Genomic DNA, 21,102 nt, shown 5'->3' on the forward strand with positions numbered 1-21,102 from the left:
GGCGTTTTCGAACACAGCCAATGTTTTTGTCTAACCTCAGATCAAAGGTCAAAGGTCACTCCCAGATTTCTGACGGTTGAGCTAAGTTTTGAAGACGAGGTGCCAAAGCCAGCCGTCACAGTGTCCCCAAACACAATGCATTCAGTTTTATCATCATTTAAATGGAGAAAATTTTGGGCCAACCATTGCTTAATATCAGCAACACAATTAAACAAAGAACATTGTTACTATTTGGCTTCAATGGTAGATAAATGTGTAAATCGTCTGCATAACAGTGGACAGAAAGGTTGTCCCTGGCTATAATTGACCCGAGTGGTAGATGTACTCATGTCCAGCTGCAGAGATAACGCTGTTACTGCCACAGCTGCTGCTCAGGGCAACAAAGCCAAAGAAATCCTGGGAACCCAACACAAATAATTAATGATAAAATAATAACCCCAGCTTGGTGGCTGGAGAGACTAAATTAGTTCTATTGCATCAATGTGCTTTGTTGCATTTCACTATTAGAATCAAATTCTATCAGTTCGTGCAGCCTTTGGGCCATATTCACCGGAGAAGAAGGAGCGGAATCTGCATTCTCATCATGCATTTTAACCATTCTGTGCATGTACACAATACAGAAAAGAGCAATAAGGACAATAAGGATAAACCAAACAGGACACAGAGACCACACAAACCCACTGTTCATAAAGTCACATATATTGAAATTTGTGGATCTGGTCAAATTCAGAACGGCACAATTAATGTACAAAGCGAGAAATGATCTATTGCCAAAAAACATACAAGGAATGTTTAGTGACAGGGAGGACGGATGTAATCCTACATTTTAAAAAACCAAAGGTCCGAACAAATATGAGCTGTGGGCGACTCTGTGGAACAGTCTGGAGACAGAATAAAAAAGTGCAAATATAATTCTGTTTAAAAAAAAGTTTTTATGTTAACGGAGGACGAGGAGGGATAAATATATGAATAGAATAGAATTGTTATATTGTAATTGAATTAGTATATGGTATATATTTATTTATGGGGATAGTGATATATATATATTCATATTTACAATTATATTTACAAGGATATGTGTGTAGTATATATTTATTTTTGTGATTATATATTTATCCCTCATACCTGATTTAAAACACAACTTAATTTCTGACCCAAAAACATCATATGTTAATATTTTTTCTGCTTTTTTTTCATAGATCTTTTATTTCACTTCAGTTCTGATCATAACTACCAAGTTTTCAATTATTTTCAAACAAATTCAAACTTGGTAGTTATAAAGGCTATAGAAATATATATTCATATTTACACTTATATTTACAAGGATATGTGTGTAGTTTATATTTATTTTTGTGATCATATATTTATTTAGATATTTAGGAAGTGTATATATGGCATATATTTATATAAGTGTATTGTAGTTAGGATATTTACAAGGCAAGGCATCTTTATTTATACAGCGCATTTCATACCACAGGCAAATCAATGTGCTTTACATAAAGACAAGGCATTTAAAAGAACAGCATAAAAACAAGCAATTTAAAGAGAATAAAAAAATAGAATAAAAATTAAAACACAGTTAAAAGCAATCAAAGAAGAGGGGAAAAAGAAAATTATAAAACAATTAAGAGGATTTATAGCATTATGCTTTAAAAATTATTACAAACTTTATTAAAAACTGAAGAGTAGTTAAAAAGGGAAACTAAAAAAGTGTTGTACTTCTTCCCATTCCTTTTTCGAACAATGTGCGGTGCTTGTTATGTGTTATGTATTAGCACTTTATGTGATTCATTTTTTTTTTATTTCTCTTTTTCTTTCTTTTGTATGTACAAATAGTTACATACATTTTCTTTTTTATACATGTTCGAAAATAAAAATCTATCTATCTATGTACTATTAGAATTAGTGAAAAGTCAAATACAGAGCTTCTGATTGGCTGATTCCCCTTCCCACCAGATAAACATGGCTAAGCTGCTCAGACGCTGGCTTTTATCCAGAAGAGCTCACTTTTATAGAAGGACATCAGACGAGACGATCCTCTTTTGGTCTTCTGTCTCCGCCTTTTCTCTCCTTTCCCATTTTTCTGCGTCGGGTAATGCAGGAGCACAAAATGTCTCGCTTTACATTTAGATAAAAGTGTTCTGAAGGGGCAGCAATCATGGCGGAGGCAGTAAACAAACTGGTTGTGTAATACAGGTACTGTGGCTGCAAACAGCAGCAGCATCAGCTCGTACATGGAGGCTCACAGAACCTCGGTGACTCTGAGCTGAGCTTTAACTGATGCTCCACATGACCAGAAGCAGCTGCAGTGAAAGCGTGTGTGCAGCACCGGGCCTTCAGGGAAGCGCCTCCTCTGTGCTGAAAACACACTCTGCAGTCGGCCTGGTTGAGTCACCACCACTGCGTGTTTGCGCGGGTATTAATAGAACTCTCTGAAAACACGAAACAAACGCAGATAATTCCTGTGTTCCTTGTGAATTCTGGCCTACTTGCTGATTGGCAGCCCGTGAAGTTGTACTAACAATATTCCAGCATGAGGATGCTGCCTGCGGGGATGTTGGTATAAATAGCGAGCAGCAAAGTTTACGTTCCAGTTAGTTCCAGTTTATTCATTCGTTCCTGAGGCACAGTAGCCCTGCAACATATTCCAAAAAAAGGAAAGATTAATGATGAGGTAAACATATATATATATATTAGAGCTGGGAGAGTTAACTCGTTATTATCGCATTAAGGCGTTCATTATTTAACGCCGATAAATATTTTATCGTGAATTAACGCAGGTTTTATTTATTTTTTTATTTAAGAAAAAATGAAAAAAAATTGGGGGCTTTTGTGGATAGGAAGCAGGAAGCAGGGGGCAGAGAGAGGGGGAACAACATGCAGCACAGGGCCGTCCAATGTGGGACTGGAACCGGGGCCAGCTGCAGCGAGGACTATAGCCTCTGTACATGGGGCGCCTGCTCAGCCCACTACGCCACGGACCACCCCTGTTTTATCATTTATTTTATTTAGTAAAAGTCTGTTGCTCACAGGCTTTTATTTTGTAAAAGTCTGTTGCTGTCTGCTGTGGAACAGGAAAAGAAAGTAATCGGCGGATCCACCAAACATGGAGAAGGGTACGGAACTTTTACTCGGCCATTTTCATGGCAAAACACACAACTGATAGCAGCAAGTCATTCAAGGAAACAGACAGTGGAGCGAGGCTTCTACATAAAAACTACAGAAAGATGCTGATGTTAAAAGTGTGTTTGCACAACAAATGTTATGGCACTTTCATTCATATGGCAGCACATTTAAAATAAAACTAAATGCTAAAAGCTATACACTACTTTTGGATTCATTTTTGGATTCTGCGTACAAATGCGATTAATCGCGATTAATCAGGGAAATCATGTGATTAATTAGATTAAACATTTGAATCGTTGCCCAGCCCTAATATATATTATACATGTATTTGGATTTCAAACAGACGATGTGAACATGTGATTGTAGTGATGCTTTGGTATGAAGAAGCATACATGAAAGGCTTTCAAAGTCTTTGAGGAGCAAAGATGGGCAGAGGATCTCCAGTTTGTCACCAAATGTGTTGGGAAATCATTCACACGTTTTATTCAAACAAGGGATTACTGTGGGAAACCTTTGTCCAGCACCACGATCCAGAGTTCCATTCCCAGACTTTACTGTGCAGAGAAGAAGCCTGATGTTAGCCTGATGTTAGCCTGATGTTAGCGTGATGTTAGCCTGATGTTAGCCTGATGTTAGCCTACTGTTAGCCTGATGTTAGCCTGATGTTAGCCTGGTCCAGAGGCGGCGTCAACTTCTCTGGGCTCGGAGGCGGGATGGAGCGTCCACTTCTCTGGGCTCGGAGGCGTCTGGGATGGAGCGTCCACTTCTCTGGGCTCGGAGGCGTCTGGGATGGAGCCTCCACTTCTCTGGGCTCGGAGGCGTCTGGGAAGGAGCGTCCACTTCTCTGGGCTCGGAGGCGTCTGGGAAGGAGCGTCCACTTCTCTGGGCTCGGAGGCGTCTGGGATGGAGCGTCCACTTCTCTGGGCTCGGAGGCGTCTGGGATGGAGCGTCCACTTCTCTGGGCTCGGAGGCGTCTGGGATGGAGCGTCACACGGTGGAAACGTGTGCTGTGGTCAGAGCCATCAGTGTTCCAGATCTTTGTTGGAAGAAATGGAGCAAAGAGCCAAAGGAGCATCCAGCCTGCTGTCAGCAAGCAGTCCCTGCAGCCAGGCTCTGGGATGGGATGGGCTTGGATCAGGGCCCCAATGAGCAAAGCTCATTTGCACCTCTGGCATGGCAGCATTAATGCAGAATAGCTCACTGAGGTTTTACAGCAACATGTGCTGCCTTCAGGAACACATCTGTTCCAGGGACGTCCGTGCATTGTTCAAGCAGACCTTGGAAAAGCACATTCTGCACACGTTCCAAAGGCCCGGCTGAGGAAGAAGAGGGTATCCAAAACAGTCCAAAACTCTCCATCACTTGGTATCCTCAGTGACAGAATGAGCTTTAAGTTTTGTCCTGTTTTTGGAATGTGTTGCAGATCTAAAAAAAATAGCAAATGAATGTATTGTCAACAAAAACTAAAGGTGATGAGACAAAACATGGCATGCCTTTGGGTTCATACTGCAGTGAAATGAATAAACTGGTGAATAAAATGTTAATTTAGAGTGAATAAAGAAGAGTCTGATGTCACTTAAAATACGACATTTAAAGGTGGGGTATGAGATGTTTTCTGGAGCATTTTTTATCATATTTTCTGAAAACCTCCTCACGACCCCATTGCACCCACTAAAATAGAATGTTTGGGAAAAAATAAATTTTTAGTCCATTGTAGAGGGTGTAGCAAGAGGAAATGTCTGACCAATAGAAGTAATGATGAGAGTTACTTATATTGGATTCTGACATGCCAATCAACCGTCAGCCCCCCTCACCCCTCCCCCCTGCGCGTTCACAGACTCGTGACTCGTTCATGTGTTTTGAAGGCGTGGTTTCGAGGGGTGGGCTGAAGGGAGAGGCAAGGTTGTGTATTTTCAAAAATATAGCTTGCAGGAACCGTTTTTCCAAGATCTCATACCCCACCTTTAATGAGAGTTAACTAATTGGGGAAAAAAACAAGCTTATCAGGATTTTTGTGTTTTGTTTGTTTGCAATTAAAACCTAAGATTTTTAAATAAAAAAATGATTAGCATTCCCCTGGAATCATTAAATGCCGTTTTCTCAAAATCAGATTTTTATATTTTTCCAGTATCAATATCTGAGCCTATGGAGCACCTACGAACACCAAAATTTCCAGTTATACACTTAGCAGTATTCTGAAGATATTTACAGAAGGATTTGTTGATAAATCATACCTGGCCTGATTTATTTGACATTATAATAAAGATATATGTCGAAAATCTATGTTTTTTAGGCTATGGACAGTGTATTTGGATTTCCTAGGAAATGAAAGCAGATATCCTGAAATCACTCTGTAATTTTCTTTTCATTTTGTGTGTAAACAAAATGAAAAAAGAATTTTGAAAGGAAGAATCTCTCTTCCGGAAATATATGCAAATTTGCGCATATTTAATGAGACAGTGCCTAATTTGCATAATTAAACATACAAATTTCTAAAACTTGCAATACCTTTTTTTCATACTTGTATAAGTAATCAACTGAGGAAGATTCATGGAGATTTAAATAATTTTTTTTAAATAAAATTATTTTATTTTTAAAAATTTAATATTTTTTTATTTTTAATTATTATTTAAAAATATCACCCCATTCACCTGTAGTGTCTCGCCTTAACACTCTCCTGCCTGCACTTTGCAGTTCTTCTTGTGTGCTTTACTAATACCAGTTCAAATTCTCAGATCTCTTTCAGAAAGCCATCATCCAGAGCGGTACAGCACTGTCCAGCTGGGCGGTCAACTACCAGCCTGCAAAGTACACCCGTTCTCTGGCTGAGAAGGTGGGCTGCAACATGCTGGACACCATCGACCTGGTGGAGTGCCTGCAAAAGAAGAACTTCAAGGAACTGATAGAGCAGTACATCACACCTGCAAAATACCACATTGCGTTTGGGCCTGTGATCGACGGCGACGTAATCCCGGACGACCCCCAGATTCTTATGGAGCAAGGGGAGTTCCTGAACTATGACATCATGCTGGGGGTCAACCAGGGCGAGGGGTTCAAGTTTGTGGATGGCATCGTGGACAGTGAGGATGGGGTGTCCGCCAATGATTTTGACTTTGCTGTGTCAGACTTTGTGGACCATCTCTATGGCTACCCAGAGGGTAAGGACACTTTGCGGGAGACCATCAAATTCATGTACACTGACTGGGCAGACCGGGAGAACCCAGAAACTCGACGTAAGACCCTGGTGGCGCTGTTCACCGACCACCAGTGGGTGGCACCAGCTGTTGCCACAGCTGATCTCCATGCCCAGTATGGCTCACCCACCTACTTTTATGCTTTCTACCACCATTGTCAAAGCGACATGAAGCCCAGCTGGGCCGATTCTGCCCATGGCGACGAAGTACCATATGTGTTCGGCATCCCCATGATTGGACCCACAGATCTTTTCAACTGCAACTTCTCCAAGAATGATGTGATGCTGAGCGCCGTCGTCATGACCTACTGGACTAATTTCGCAAAAACAGGGTAAGTTTTCTCTTCCACTGCTGTTTTATTGTCCTTGTCTTTGTTTTTTCCCCACAGTGTATGTCACGATACGTATTGGATTCCCCCTTTGCCAGAAGTAATGTCTTTAATCTTGTTGACATGTCCATGAGATGTTTTCATGTTGTAAGACAAACCATGAGGAAAGTAAATGCGACGTCTGGGGATTTCTGCATTGAATCTGCAGAACACCACACACATTCTCAGAAAGGCAGAGATTACATAACCTGCAGTCTAAGATTGGAGAAACCAGTTCTGACTTCCTGTGGGATGAGCCTACACAGCTACTTTGCATGCACTGTAAGGAACAGAAGAAATGAGAACCAACAAGGAGAAGCAATTAGCCACGGGCTAGCTGGGCTAGGTAGGTTAGCTGGACTCACAGCTAGCGCCTGCTTGGTCAGCACGGCAAAAAAGCCATCAAGACCTGGACCAATCTCAAGCTAGCTGGCTTTAACTGCAAACAGCCAAAACCTTTGACCCAAACTCTATAATGAATTGAACAACAGGAACGTTCACAGAGTCCCAAGTGGATGGCGTACGTGGCCAAGGTTACAAGGTCGAGAATTTGGCTTGAGCCACCCAGTTAAGTCCAACTTAATATTTGTATTGTCCTTAGAGGACAAAAAGTGATGCTCTCCATGATATTTCTTTCACATGTGTAGTAAACACAGCTGTTACCATGTCTCAGACATGTAGATAAAGCTGTGATTCAGTTGGGTTTTTGCTGCATTTGGATGCTTATCAGGTGATCCTCGTTTACAGCTTGAACAGGGCCTGCTGGCGGTTTATGCTCTTCAAACAGAGTAGATTTACCAAAAGAAAAAAAATGGACCGTTCAATTATGTGGACAGAACCGTTTATCCATGAAAATAAGAATTTCTGCGATCGCATGAGTAATTCTTAGTGAAGACAATGCAGATTAAGTTTATGTATCCTAAAGCGTAAAATCAGTTAGGACCAAATTAGAAATATTAATTCATGTAACCTAAATGTCTTTGAAATATTGGAAATATCTGGAGCATTCGATCAAATGCCGAACACCCGATAATATTTACTGTGTATGACTCCACTGACATGACGAGTGAAAACACATCTTAAATCTTATTCAGGGCTGGGCGAGTTAACTCGTTATTATCGCGTTAACTCATTAATTATTTAACGCCGATAAATATTTTATCGAGCATTAAAGCGGCGCTATGCAACTTTCAGTAATACGGGGTTTGTTTACCATGCAATACATACCCCAAAGCTGTAGGGGGAGCTCCGTAGAAAATAAGGCGACAGTCTAGCCAGACTGTCGTAAACCCACCAGAAGCAATTTACGGTTTATTTTTCAAGACACTGGCAGAGAGTTGGAGAGCCGTCGACAGCTAATGGAGAGGGGGTGTGTCTTATCAGGCTACCTGGCTCGGCTCAAAGCACGCGGCGCCACAGGCAAAGTTGCAAGCGCTGTTTCGGTCTAGGGCCACCAGATGGAGATGGAAATGTCACCGTTTTCATCAGAACGGGTCAGCCAAGCAATCTGATGATTGCCAAGCAATTTTATGACCATGAAAAAGTTGCTTTGTGCCGCTTTAACGCAGGTTTTATTTAAAAAAAATGCAGGGGGGGGGGGCTTTTAATGGATAGGATAGTTCAGAGAGACAGGAAGCAGGGGGCAGAGAGAGGGGGAACGACATGCAGCACAGGGCCGTCCGATGTGGGACTCGAACCGGGGCCAGCTGCAGCGAGGACTATAGCCTCTGTACATGGGGCGCCTGCTAGACCCACTACGCCACGGACCACCCCTGTTTTATTATTTATTTATTTAAGTCTGTTGCTCACAGGCTTTTATTCTGTAAAAGTCTGTTGGTGTCTGCTGCGGAACCGGAAAAGAAAGTAATCGGCGGATCCACCAAACCTGGAGAAGGGTACGGAACTTTTACTCGGCCGTTTTCATTTTAAAGTTCTTCCAGACGGAGGAGTCGACAGAACCAAAGTCATCTGTAAACACTGCCAAGTTGAATTGTCTTCTCAGCGTAGTAGTTCCAGTCTAAAATATCACTTAAAGGCAAAACACACAACTGATAGCAGCAAGTCATTCAAGGAAACAGAAAGTGGAGCGAGGCTTCTACATAAAAACTACAGAAAGATGCTGATGTTAAAAGTGTGTTTGCACAACAAATGTTATGGCACTTTCATTCATATGGCAGCACGTTTAACATAAAACTAAATGCTAAAGGCTATACACTACTTTTGGATTCATTTTTGGATTTTGCATACAAATGCGATTAATCGTGATTAATCAGGGAAATCATGTGATTAATTAGGTTAAAAAAAAAATTTTTTCGTTGCCCAGCCATACTTATTGATAATATAATATGTGACCCGCTCTGGCGAAATGAGTCAGAAGTCGCAACATTCTATTTTGAGGTACGGGCAGATAACGTGAAAAAACAATGGATTAAAGAAATTTTTTTTTTTTAGCTAATTTCAAAGAATAGACATTAAAAAACAATCTCCCAAAGTTGTATAGTCCATATAATTGAGGAAAGGCACGTAAATTACAATTTAAATTGACTTGCAAGTTGTATTAAATGCGTTAAAATTTAACAGGTTGAAGAAATTCATCGACTCCTCTTCCGTTAACGTCTACCGTTCCTATTACCTCTGAGGATTTGCCTTTACCTCTGAAACGTCTCTATCTCTGCTTGCTTCATAAAACCAATCAAAATGCTTAAAAATGTACACAAACAGTGACACAAAGGCCCACAATAGGCGGGAAGTCACATTTCGAGTGACTGGTGCACGCGATTGGTCCAGCCATCACTCAATGTCAAACTAGCTATCTGTGTTGGTGTAGCCTAAACTAATCGTAGAAAGTCTCTCAATATTCGTCATTGTCAAAAAAGTCATCGTCTTGTATTACAATATTAGTATCGTGTAGTACTGTAGTATAGTGTAGTGTGTTGATCTGTGTTTTTGTTTTAAAATGTCATTTGCTAAAGAAAGTAGAGTCGCGAAACCTTTAAACTCTCGTGGCGTCCAATTTTAGCTCTGCTGCTGGACAGCAAGACTTGCTAGCGCTAGTTACTGATTTTTTTGGAGCTGAGGTGATATCTTCCGAAGAAGAAAATGACAGCGATGTCAAAGACTCGGATATGGAAAAGGAGCAAGAATTCATCACTCATGTGGAAGATGACGATGAAGTCATTGAGCAACCTGTGACTGATATTAATGAGGTGACGAGGGCTATGTCGAGCTGTGAAGCAGTGTGTGTGGGAACAAAAATAAATATTTTCTAATCATTTGGGCTTCAGTCTGGTTTAATACCATTTTATATGTGTACAAATAACTTTGGTAAAATTAAGCTTTAAGATAAAGAGTTTATCCCTTTAAATTCACAGGATTTTGAAAGATATCAACAAAAAAACGGGCAAAAAACTTTAAACGCAATTTTCTCAGGTTTTCAATCGTAAAAAGAGGGTGGAAGATCATAAATCAAATGGCCATATTTTGAAAACCATCCAACGTATGACTTTGACTATGGTATCATTTTAAAGCTTATTTCCATTCCTTTCTTTTGATACCAAAATCTCAATTTTGACATTTGGGTCACTGTGACTCATTTTGCTGGATCAGGTCACATATAGGTTTGTGACTGTCTCAGTGGCCTGTACAGAAGAAGTTAAATGCTTAGGGTTTATGGTTTGGTCTTTAAAAATCTGTTTATCTCTGTAAAACGTACCATCGGGGCTTTCAGGAAGTACTCAGTACTCCAGACATAGATTTTAGGGTTGATATAACAAAAAGAAAAAGAGCTGAGCTTACAGATTCAAACATAAAGCTGTGAATCAGGTGGAGGTTAGAAAAACATGTTAAATCCTCCCCTGGTGCCACCACAGCCCTGGATTTGATGAAATAATTTGCTTGCTCTTTATATTTGGATCCCATTTTTGCCACACACCGTGGAATAAGGTATGTTTGCTGAACAGTCACTGAAAACTCACTCACAGGGGAATAAATAAAGTCTTGATCAGTATCATAGGCTGCAGTATTTAGTCGCTGGCTCACTGGGAAATGGCTTCTTTAGACATTTTGGGACTTCATTTTCAAGGAAGCATTGATTTAGAGAAAATTCCCCATTGTGATCATGGTCGCTTCTCAGTCTGTCTCCCCCGCTAACTGCGACCTCTCCCACTGCGACCCGTTCCACTGTGACTCACTGAAACCTCTCCCACTGAGACTCACTGCGACCTCTCCCACTGAGACTCACTGCGACCTCTCCCACTGTGAGTCACTGCGACCTCTCCCACTGCAACTCACTGCGACCTCTCCAACTGTGACTCACTGCGACCTCTCCCACTGCGACTCACTGCGACCTCTCCCACTGTGACTCACTGCGACCTCTCCCACTGTGACTCACTGTGACCTCTCCCACTGGGACTCACTGCGACCTCTCCCACTGCAACTCACTGCGACCTCTCCCACTGTGAGTCACTTCGACCTCTCCCACTGGGACTCACTGCGACCTCTCCCACTGCGACTCACTGCGACCTCTACCACTGCGACTCACTGCGACCTCTCCCACTGCGACTCACTGCGACCTCTCCCACTGCGACTCACTGCGACCTCTCCAAATGCGACTCACTGCGACCTCTCCCACTGCGACTCACTGCGACCTCTCCCACTGCGACTCACTGCGACCTCTCCCACTGCGACTCACTGCGACCTCTCCCACTGCGACTCACTGCAACCTCTCCCACTGCCACTCAGTGTGACCTCTCCCACTGCGACCTCTCCCACTGCGACTCACTGCGACCTCTCCCACTCTGACTCACTGCGACCTCTCCCACTGCCACTCAGTGTGACCTCTCCCACTGCGACCTCTCCCTATGCGACCTCTGCTACTCTGACTCACTGCGACCTCTCCCACTGCGATTCACTGCGACCTCTCCAACTGCGACCTCTCCCACTGCGACCTCTCCCTATGCGACCTCTGCTACTCTGACTCACTGCGACCTCTCCCACTGCGATTCACTGCGACCTCTCCAACTGCAACCTCTCCCACTGCGACTCACTGCGACCTCTCCCACTGCCACTCAGTGCGACCTCTCCCACTGCGACCTCTGCTACTGTGACTCACTGCGACCTCTCCCACTGCAACCTCTCCCACTCTGACTCACTGCGACCTCTCCCACTGCCACTCAGTGCAACCTTTCCCACTGCGACCTCTGCTACTGTGACTCACTGCGACCTCTCCCACTGCAACCTCTCCCACTCTGACTCACTGCGACCTCTCCCACTGCCACTCAGTGCAACCTTTCCCACTGCGACCTCTGCTACTGTGACTCACTGCGACCTCTCCCACTGCAACCTCTCCCACTGTGACTCACTGCGACCTCTCCCACTGCGACTCAATGCGACCTCTCCCACTGCGACCTCTCCCACTGCGACCTCTCCCACTGTGACTCACTGCGACCTCTCCCACTGTGACTCACTGCGACTCACTGTGACCTCTCCCACTGTGACTCACTGCGACCTCTCCTACTGTGACTCACTGTTGACCTCTTCCACTGTGACTCACTGCGACCTCTGCTACTGCGACCTATCCCACTGCGACTCACTGCGACCTCTGCTACTGCGACCTCTCCCACTGCGACTCAATGCGACCTCTGCTACTGCCACCTCTCCCACTGTGACTCACTGTGACCTCTCCCACTGTGACTCACTGCGACTCACTGCGACCTCTGTCACTGCAACCTCTGCCACTGTGACCTCTCCCACTGTGACCAACTGCGACTCACTGCGACCTCTGCCACTTTGACTCATTGCGACCTCTCCCACTGGGACTCACTGCGACCTCTCCCACTGTGACTCACTGCGACCTCTCCCACTGCGACTCACTGCGACCTCTCCCACTTTGACTCACTGCGACTCACTGTGACTCACTGCGACCTCTCCCACTGCGACTCACTGCGACTTCTCCCACTGCAAGTCACTGCGACCTCTGCCACTGTGACCTCTCCCACTGTGACTCACTGCGACCTCTTCCACTGTGACTCACTGCGACCTCTCCCACTCTGACTCAATGCGACCTCTCCCACTGTGAATCACTGCGACCTCTCCCACTGTGACTCACTGCGACCTCTTCCACTGTGACTCACTGCGACCTCTCCCACTCTGACTCAATGTGAACTCTCCCACTCTGACTCAATGCGACTTCTCCCACTGTGAATCACTGCGACCTCTCCCACTGTGACTCACTGCGACTCACTTTGACCTCTGCCACTGCGACTTCTCCCACTGTGACTCACTGCGACCTCTCTCACTGCGACCTCTCCCACTGTGACTCACTGCGACCTCTCCCACTGCGACCTCTCCCACTGCAACCTCTCCCACTGCGACTCACTGCGACTTGTCCCACTGCGACTCACTGCAACATCTCCCACTGCAACTCACTGCGACCTCTTCCACTGCGACTCACTGCAACCTCTCCCACTGCGACTCACTGCAACCTCTCCCACTGCGACCTCTCCCACTCTGACTCACTGCGACCTCTCTAACTTCGACCTCTCCCACTACGACCTCCTCCACTGCGACTCACTGCGACCTCTCCCACTGTGACTTCTCCCACTGTGACTCACTCTGACCTCTCCCACTGTGACTCACTGCTACTTCTCCCACTGCGACTCACTGCGACCTCTCCCACTGTGACTAACTGCGACCTCTTCCACTGTGACCTCTCCCACTTTGACTCACTGCGACCTCTCCCACTGTGACTCACTGCGACCTCTCCCACTGTGACTCACTGCGATCTCTCCCACTGTGACTCACTGCGACCTCTCCCACTGTGACTCACTGCGACCTCTGCTACTGCGACATCTCCCACTGTGACCTCTCCCACTCTGACTCACTGAGACCTCTGCTACTGCGACCTCTCCCACTGCGACTCACTGTGACCTCTCCCACTTTTACTCACTGCGACCTCTCCCACTGCGACCTCTCCCACTTTGATTCACTGCGACCTCTCCCACTTTGACTCACTTTGACCTCTCCCACTGCGAATCACTGCGACCTCTCCCACTGCGACTCACTGTGACTCACTGTGACCTCTACCACTTTGACTCATTGCAACCTCTCCCACTGCGACTCACTGTGACCTCTCCCACTGTGACCTCTCCCACTGCGACTCACTGCGACCTCTCCCACTGTGACTCATGGCAGATTTATGTTTTGAAATGTATGACCAAAAGAACTGGACAGTTTCACCGTAATCATGATACAACTAAGTGTTGCTATGGTAACCTGCAGTACAAGTCATGCCTTTAAAGCTATATTTTGGATGAGTCTCATCCTCGTTTGCATTTCCTCGCGTCCTGCGTCCGATCACTTCCTCAAACGCTGATCACATCTTTGTCGTCAGTGTGCCGCACCATCCCAAACACACGAATCCCGATTACAGTGGAAACCGCTTATAGTGATCACGTTGGTCCAGAGCCAATTTGAACACTATAAGCGGTTGATTACTAAAACCGAATTTGTAATTATTTTTTTTTTTTTGCTATTTTATTTTTTACTCCCTTGATTCCTTTCTGGACTTCTGCTTCTGCCTCTCTAGCTAATGTAACGAGTTCACACCGGGCAGCAAGCGCGAATCATGGCTGGAAAAAGGAAGTAATTTTCTCTGAATGAAAAACGTAGTCTCCTCGAGGTGTATGACGAATGACGAAATACGAGCCAACGAGATGCTGCGGCGAAGCTTGGCATTCCGGTGCTGTCAGATGCACCCCCTCGCGGGAGCGAGCGCACACTACTCGTTTGTTCAGAAAGTGAAGCATTTCGCCTAAAAAACGTAGTTTTAAAATTATTTTTGCACATTTACATTCATAAAATGGCCAAAAATGAACATTATAAGCGGATTTCTTGATTACTATAAACTAATTATTTAAACAGCATTTGAATAGAAATGATTCTGTCCCAAGCCTTTTGATCTATATAAGCGGTTGATTACTATATCCGTGACCACTATAAGCGGTCTCCACTGTATAAAGAAAACGATCGGAAGGTTTGCAGAATAATTTGGTGCCCAGTTTTTAACGTGTGCTGGTCAGATGGCAGCCGCATATCTGAGCTGGTAGTTTGGAAAAGGAAGAGGAACTTTATCTATGAAACAGGGCTCAGTGATTAATTCCAGCCTTTTTTGCTGCTCCTCTTCATCTCTGACCTTTTCATTTGCATTTGTAAGATGATTATAAGAGAAGGTTATTGGAAAGGATAAAAATAAGATAAAAAAAAACTCCCAGTCATGTGTAAAAGCAGTTCGGAGGCTTCCCTCGGGGGGCTTTTGTTTGAGGCAGACCTGTGCATTAGTAGAAACTCAAACAGCTTTGCAAATTGCTTCTGACCTGCCAAAGATTAAAATGTTGTGACTCACTAATTGTTTCCAGTCTGAGATGGCAGACAATACAAAAATAAGCATTTTTCTTCTAGGCCTTTTTAAAAAGAGACACATTTTGCTGGTAGATGGAGACCTGGCTCACTGGAAGCCAGTGGAAGCCACTGGAAGCCACTGGAATATGCTAAGATCTGTCCCAGCTATGAATTCAGACCTCTGAAGTGTTTCAGGAGCCTCTTCTTCTTCAAATCTGAACAATCCTTTCTCTTATTTTTTGTTCTGCAACTCCCACAAACTCCCACGTCTTATACCGATCCCTCATGAGTTACTGAAGTTTTAAATGTGAATGAAAAGAGTGTCTCTGACATGTATATTTCGGATTGGAAAGCGTCTGTGTGAGCTGCACAGCCGTCAGATGGTGCGAGGCCTCACTGAACACATTACAGCTCATCCAGCTACATGAAAGCATCTGTTGCACCGCTCTGTGGGCCGCTTTGGATTCTCACTTTGCATGCCCCTGCACACTAAAAGGGAAGAAGATGCAGCGATCCGACATGTGGCGATAAACAGGCTGAATATTTGGTGGAAACATATGGAATTTATTGAACTGCTGTTTAATAAGCATGGAAGGCCTTAAGCATTGCGTCTACTTATTCACAGCAGATTCAGTGGCAGAGGAGTGGCAAACTGTTCCAACATATGTTAGAAGTAAGATGACAGACCTTAAGTGAAATCCCACCACATGCAGTGCAGTTGTACGGCTCCATATGCAGCCGCCAGCTGGAGGGCAGGCCTCAGAGCTTTCTAATGAAAAGCCAGCGGCACAGGTAGCATTGTAACACATAATTACAGTAAATATGTAATACATGGACTATTTAAGTTCCCGCTCTCGATCCAGCAACTCTTCCACTTACTGATGAATGCATGTTTCTTATGTGAAACAACAGAACTAGGGCTGGGCAACGATTCAAATCTTTAACCTAATTAATCACATGATTTCCCTGATTAATCACGATTAATCTCATTTGTACGCAGAATCCAAAAATGAATCCAAAAGTAGTGTATAGCTTTTAGCATTTAGTTTTATTTTAAATGTGCTGCCATATGAATGAAAGTGCCATAACATTTGTTGTGCAAACACACTTTTAACATCAGCATCTTTCTGTAGTTTTTATGTAGAAGCCTCGCTCCACTTTCTGTTTCCTTGAATGACTTGCTGCTATCAGTTGTGTGTTTTGCCTTCAAGTGATATTTTAGACTGGAACTACTACGCTGAGAAGACAATTCAACTTGGCAGAGTTTACAGATGACTTTGGTTCTGTCGACTCCCCCGTCTGGAAGAACTTTAAAATGAAAATGGCCGAGTAAAAGTTCCGTACCCTTCTCCATGTTTGGTGGATCCGCCGATTACTTTCTTTTCCGGTTCCGCAGCAGACAGCAACAGACTTTTGCAAAATAAAAACCTGTGAGCAACAGACTTTTAAAAATAAAATAAATAATAAAACGGGGGTGGTCCGTGGCGTAGTGGGTTGAGCAGGCACCCCATGTACAGAGGCTATAGTCCTCGTTGCAGCTGGCCCCGGTTCAAGTCCCACATCGGACGGCCCTGTGCTGCATGTTGTTCCCCCTCTCTCTGAACTTTCATAGGCACAAAAGCCCCCCAACATTTTTATTGTTTTAGTTTATTTTTTAAATAAATAAATAAATAAAACCTGCGCTAATATGCGATAAAATATTTATCGGCGTTAAATAATTAACGAGTTAACGTGATAATAACGAGTTTACTCGCCCAGCCCTATTCTTTATGCAAAACACTTGTTTCCACATCAGATAATAACTTTGATTTAGAAGATAATAATGATACAAATTCGGGTTAAAATAAAGCATAAAGCATGACCCGAAGTTGACATTCATGACATTCTTATGCATCATAAAAGCCCTGGAGGCTGTGGTTTGGAGAAGGTCACGGTTTAGCTTGAAATACACACATGTGCAATGTGGACATTTTAATGGGTTACAAACTGACACAGAGGAATCAACTGTTACATGAAAACAGTGTAAAGGACTTGAGCAGACTGGTGAAATCTGCAAATTGTTTGTAGATTTAAATCAACCGTTTGACCTTTGCTCTGAAAAATGGTTCAGTTTGGTCTCCAAAGATATCTATATCTTGGGCACCCTTCGGTTTTGTGCCTTGTTAAAGGGATAGTTGAGGTTTTTGAGTGGGTTTGCATGATGTATATTGTGTGAGTAGGCAGCCCCTGACATGCAGAGGGCAGCAGTAAGAGCGCTCTCTGTTGGGAGAAGCAAGAAGGAACCAACCGCTGTTTTCTATTTGCTCAACCGAACAGCATCCGTGGGACTCCGCATCACTGACTCACAGTATCACCGATCTAATCCCAAAACAACAGGGACAGTTTTTAATCTAGTTCTGCTGGTGAAATTCACGATCACCACCAGTTAGCACAGATTTTTGCACTCCCTTGCGTACATGCCTTTGTCTTAATTGTGTCTTATGGCTAATACGGCTCTAAATTTAGAGCTATTTTGCAGATATGGGGACTGGAGTCACTGTGACTTGAACTCGAGTCGACTTGAGTCGCTGTTTTGATGACTTGTGACTTGACTTGACAAAAAATAAAAGACTTGAGACTTGACTCAGACTTGGAAGTTAAAGACTCGGCACTTGACTTGACTTGAGACACTATGACTTGAATGACTTGAGTGTTAAGCATCTAGCATAACTTCCAACTTTGTTCATCATTTGAAGATCCATTCTGACCAGTAAGTGCTCGTCAAATTAGCTAATATTACCCTGTTAGCCTAGTCGGTAGTTAGGTAACGTTAGCTTGATATGATACGGGGTGGACAGGTTGGACACATTGGCCAATGATGTTTACTGACAGTTACTTATATCTTGTCTTTTCACTTTATGAAGATCAGATTCTGCAGGTAAATTTGCAATAATATGGTGACTTGTCTTTGACTTGACTTGACTTGCCCAAGAAAAAATTACTTGGGACTTACTTGAGACTTGAAAGCTAAGACTTGAGGCTTACTTGAGACTTGCACATGTGTGACTTGGTCCCATCTCTGCTATTTTGTGCATAAGAAAATGATTGTTTAACTCTTATAGGGCCATTATCCTATGTTCCATCTAATCCTACACTGAACATCAACTTTCATTTTCTACTTTCAGGGATCCAAACCAGCCCGTTCCACAGGACACAAAATTCATCCATACAAAGCCTAACCGGTTTGAGGAGGTAGCCTGGACCAAGTATAACCCCAAAGACCAGCTCTACCTTCACATTGGCCTCAAGCCTCGAGTCCGAGACCACTACCGAGCGACAAAGGTGGCGTTCTGGCTGGAACTGGTTCCGCATCTTCACAACATAAATGAGTTTTTTCAATATGTGTCCACCACTACCAAAATACCGCCGCAAGACACCACCCCCTATCCTTACACCAAGCGCTTCCCAGGGAAAAACAACTGGCCATCCACCACGCGCCACCCGGGGGTTCCCTCCGCCAACACCAAACAGACCACGGATCAACAGAAGAGCGGTGACCTGACCGACGAGTCCACCGTGGTGATCGAGACCAAGAGAGACTACTCCACCGAGCTCAGCGTCACCATCGCCGTGGGGGCGTCACTGCTCTTCCTGAACATCCTCGCATTCGCCGCCCTGTACTACAAGAAAGACAAACGGCGGCACGAGTCCAACCGACGCGTCCTGACCCCGCAGCGAAACTCCGCTCCGGCCAACGCTCCGTCCACAGCCAACGACGTGGCGCATCTGCAGAGCGAGGAGCTGATGTCGCTGCAGATGAAGCAGCAGCAGCTGGAGCACGAGCACCACCACGAGTGCGAGCCCCTGCAGAGCCACGACGCGCTGCGGATCACCTGCCCACCCGACTACACCCTCACCCTGCGCCGCTCACCCGACGACATACCCCTGATGGCGCCCAGCACAATCACCATGATCCCCAACTCCCTGGCTGGCATGCAGCCTCTGCACAACTTCAATACTTTCGGCGGCAGTCAGAACAGTACCAACCTGCCCCACGGCCACTCCACAACACGGGTATAGCTCAGCTTGGCCGGGACGGCGCCGGATCCAGCCACGATCCTTACAAAAAGGCGAATATGTGTGACTGACTGTGTAAAGCACAGACTCCAAAGTCTAAGCAAATGTTATTTTGTTACCACGCCTTCTTGGAAAAGATTAAAAAAAAAAAAAATTTTGATCATAAACTTGTGAAAAAAATTCCAAATGAATGTTACTTTAGTAATGACTCTTTTTGGAGGAAGGTTTTACCAAAAGAGGAAGCAACCAGTTAATATTCAGACTGTTAATATTCTTGTAATACAAAACGGGCAAATGAGCCTTGAGGAGGCTTTTGTGCCATAAATACACTGCAGGAAGCCAGTGGCAACAACGGAGCATCATCTTCTCATGATCAGACACCGGACCCGAGCACAGAATCCTACATCCGGAAATGTATTTATGAAAACTTAAAAAAGAAGAGGAAAAGGTATACAGTTCGTGTGTGGAAATTTAAACTATTTAAAAGAAAAAGAAAAGACAAAATAACATAACTTCTATTCTTGTTATTTTTTTTTTTCAAATTTTTGGCTGAGATCCTTCGGGTTTTTCGCTTTATGTTTGCGTGTGTAAATATATCCAAACGATTTTCAGTATTTTTCAGATTTCAACTTGTGTTTCATTAGTTTTCTCACAATGACCAAATTGCAAACGCAGCCCCATCCCATCCCAGGAGAGGTGCACTATGTGCTTCTTTGGGTCGTCCGGTACCGTCCCATCCCAGGAGAGGTGCACTATGTGCTTCTTTGGGTCGTCCGGTACCGTCCCATCCCAGGAGAGGTGCACTCTGTGCTTCTTTGGGTCGTCCGGTACCGTCCCATCCCAGGAGAGGTGCACTATGTGCTTCTTTGGGTCGTCCGGTACCGTCCCATCCCAGGAGAAGTGCACTCTGTGCTTCTTTGGGTCGTCCGGTACCGTCCCATCCCAGGAGAGGTGCACTATGTGCTTCTTTGGGTCGTCCGGTACCGTCCCATCCCAGGAGAGGTGCACTCTGTGCTTCTTCGGTTCGTCTCATCCGGTACGGTCTCGCACCTAGGAGAGGTGCACTATGTGCTTCTTCGGTTCGTCTCATCCGGTACCGTCCCGTCCCAGGAGAGGTGCACTCTGTGCTTCTTCGGTTCGTCTCATCCGGTACGGTCTCGCACCTAGGAGAGGTGCACTCTGTGCTTCTTCGGTTCGTCTCATCCGGTACGGTCTCGCACCTAGGAGAGGTGCACTCTGTGCTTCTTTGGGTCGTCTCTTCCGGTACCGTCCCGTCCCAGGAGAGGTGCACTCTGTGCTTCTTTGGGTCGTCTCATCCGGTACCGTCCCGTCCCAGGAGAGGTGCACTCTGTGCTTCTTTGGGTCGTCTCATCCGGTACCGTCCCGTCCCAGGAGAGGTGCACTCTGTGCTTCTTTGGGTCGTCTCATCCGGTACGGTCTCGCACCTAGGAGAGGTGCACTATGTGCTTCTTTGGGTCGTCTCATCCGTTACCGTCCCGTCCCAGGAGCGGTGCACTCTGTGCTTCTTTGGGTCGCCCGGTACTGTCCCGTCCTAGGAGCGGTGCACTCTGTGCTTCTTTGGGTCGCCCGGTACTGTCCCGTCCTAGGAGAGGTGCACTCTGTGTATCTTTGGGTGGTCCGGTACCGTCCCATCCCAGGAGAGGTGCACTCTGTGCTTCTTCGGTTCGTCTCATCCGGTGCCGTCTCGCAACCAGGAGAGGTGCACTCTGTGCTTCTTTGGGTCGTCCGGTACCGTCCCATCCCAGGAGAGGTGCACTCTGTGCTTCTTCGGTTCGTCTCATCCGGTACCGTCTCGCACCCAGGAGAGGTGCACTCTGTGCTTCTTTGGTTCATCTCATCCGGTACCGTCTCGCACCCAGGAGAGGTGCACTCTGTGCTTCTTTGGGTCGCCCGGTACCATCCCGTCCCAGGAGAGGTGCACTCTGTGCTTATTCGGTTCGT

The 21,102-nt window shown here is 45.1% G+C and overlaps 1 protein-coding gene across 1 annotated transcript in view; it reads left to right on the forward strand.

Annotated features, from left to right (window-relative positions):
- The window catches only part of nlgn4xa (neuroligin 4 X-linked a), a 146,361-nt gene extending 127,214 nt beyond the window's left edge, over positions 1-19,147 (forward strand). The window contains exons 5-6 of the mRNA XM_075478105.1: positions 5,862-6,651; positions 18,249-19,147. Of these exons, the coding sequence (XP_075334220.1) occupies positions 5,862-6,651; positions 18,249-19,143 (1,685 nt within the window). The 3' untranslated portion in view covers positions 19,144-19,147. The remainder of the gene's footprint in view (positions 1-5,861; positions 6,652-18,248) is intronic.
- Positions 19,148-21,102: the final 1,955 nt, after the last annotated feature.

Source organism: Odontesthes bonariensis, chromosome 11 (genome assembly GCF_027942865.1).
Source record: "Odontesthes bonariensis isolate fOdoBon6 chromosome 11, fOdoBon6.hap1, whole genome shotgun sequence".
Taxonomy (NCBI): Eukaryota; Metazoa; Chordata; class Actinopteri; order Atheriniformes; family Atherinopsidae; genus Odontesthes; species Odontesthes bonariensis.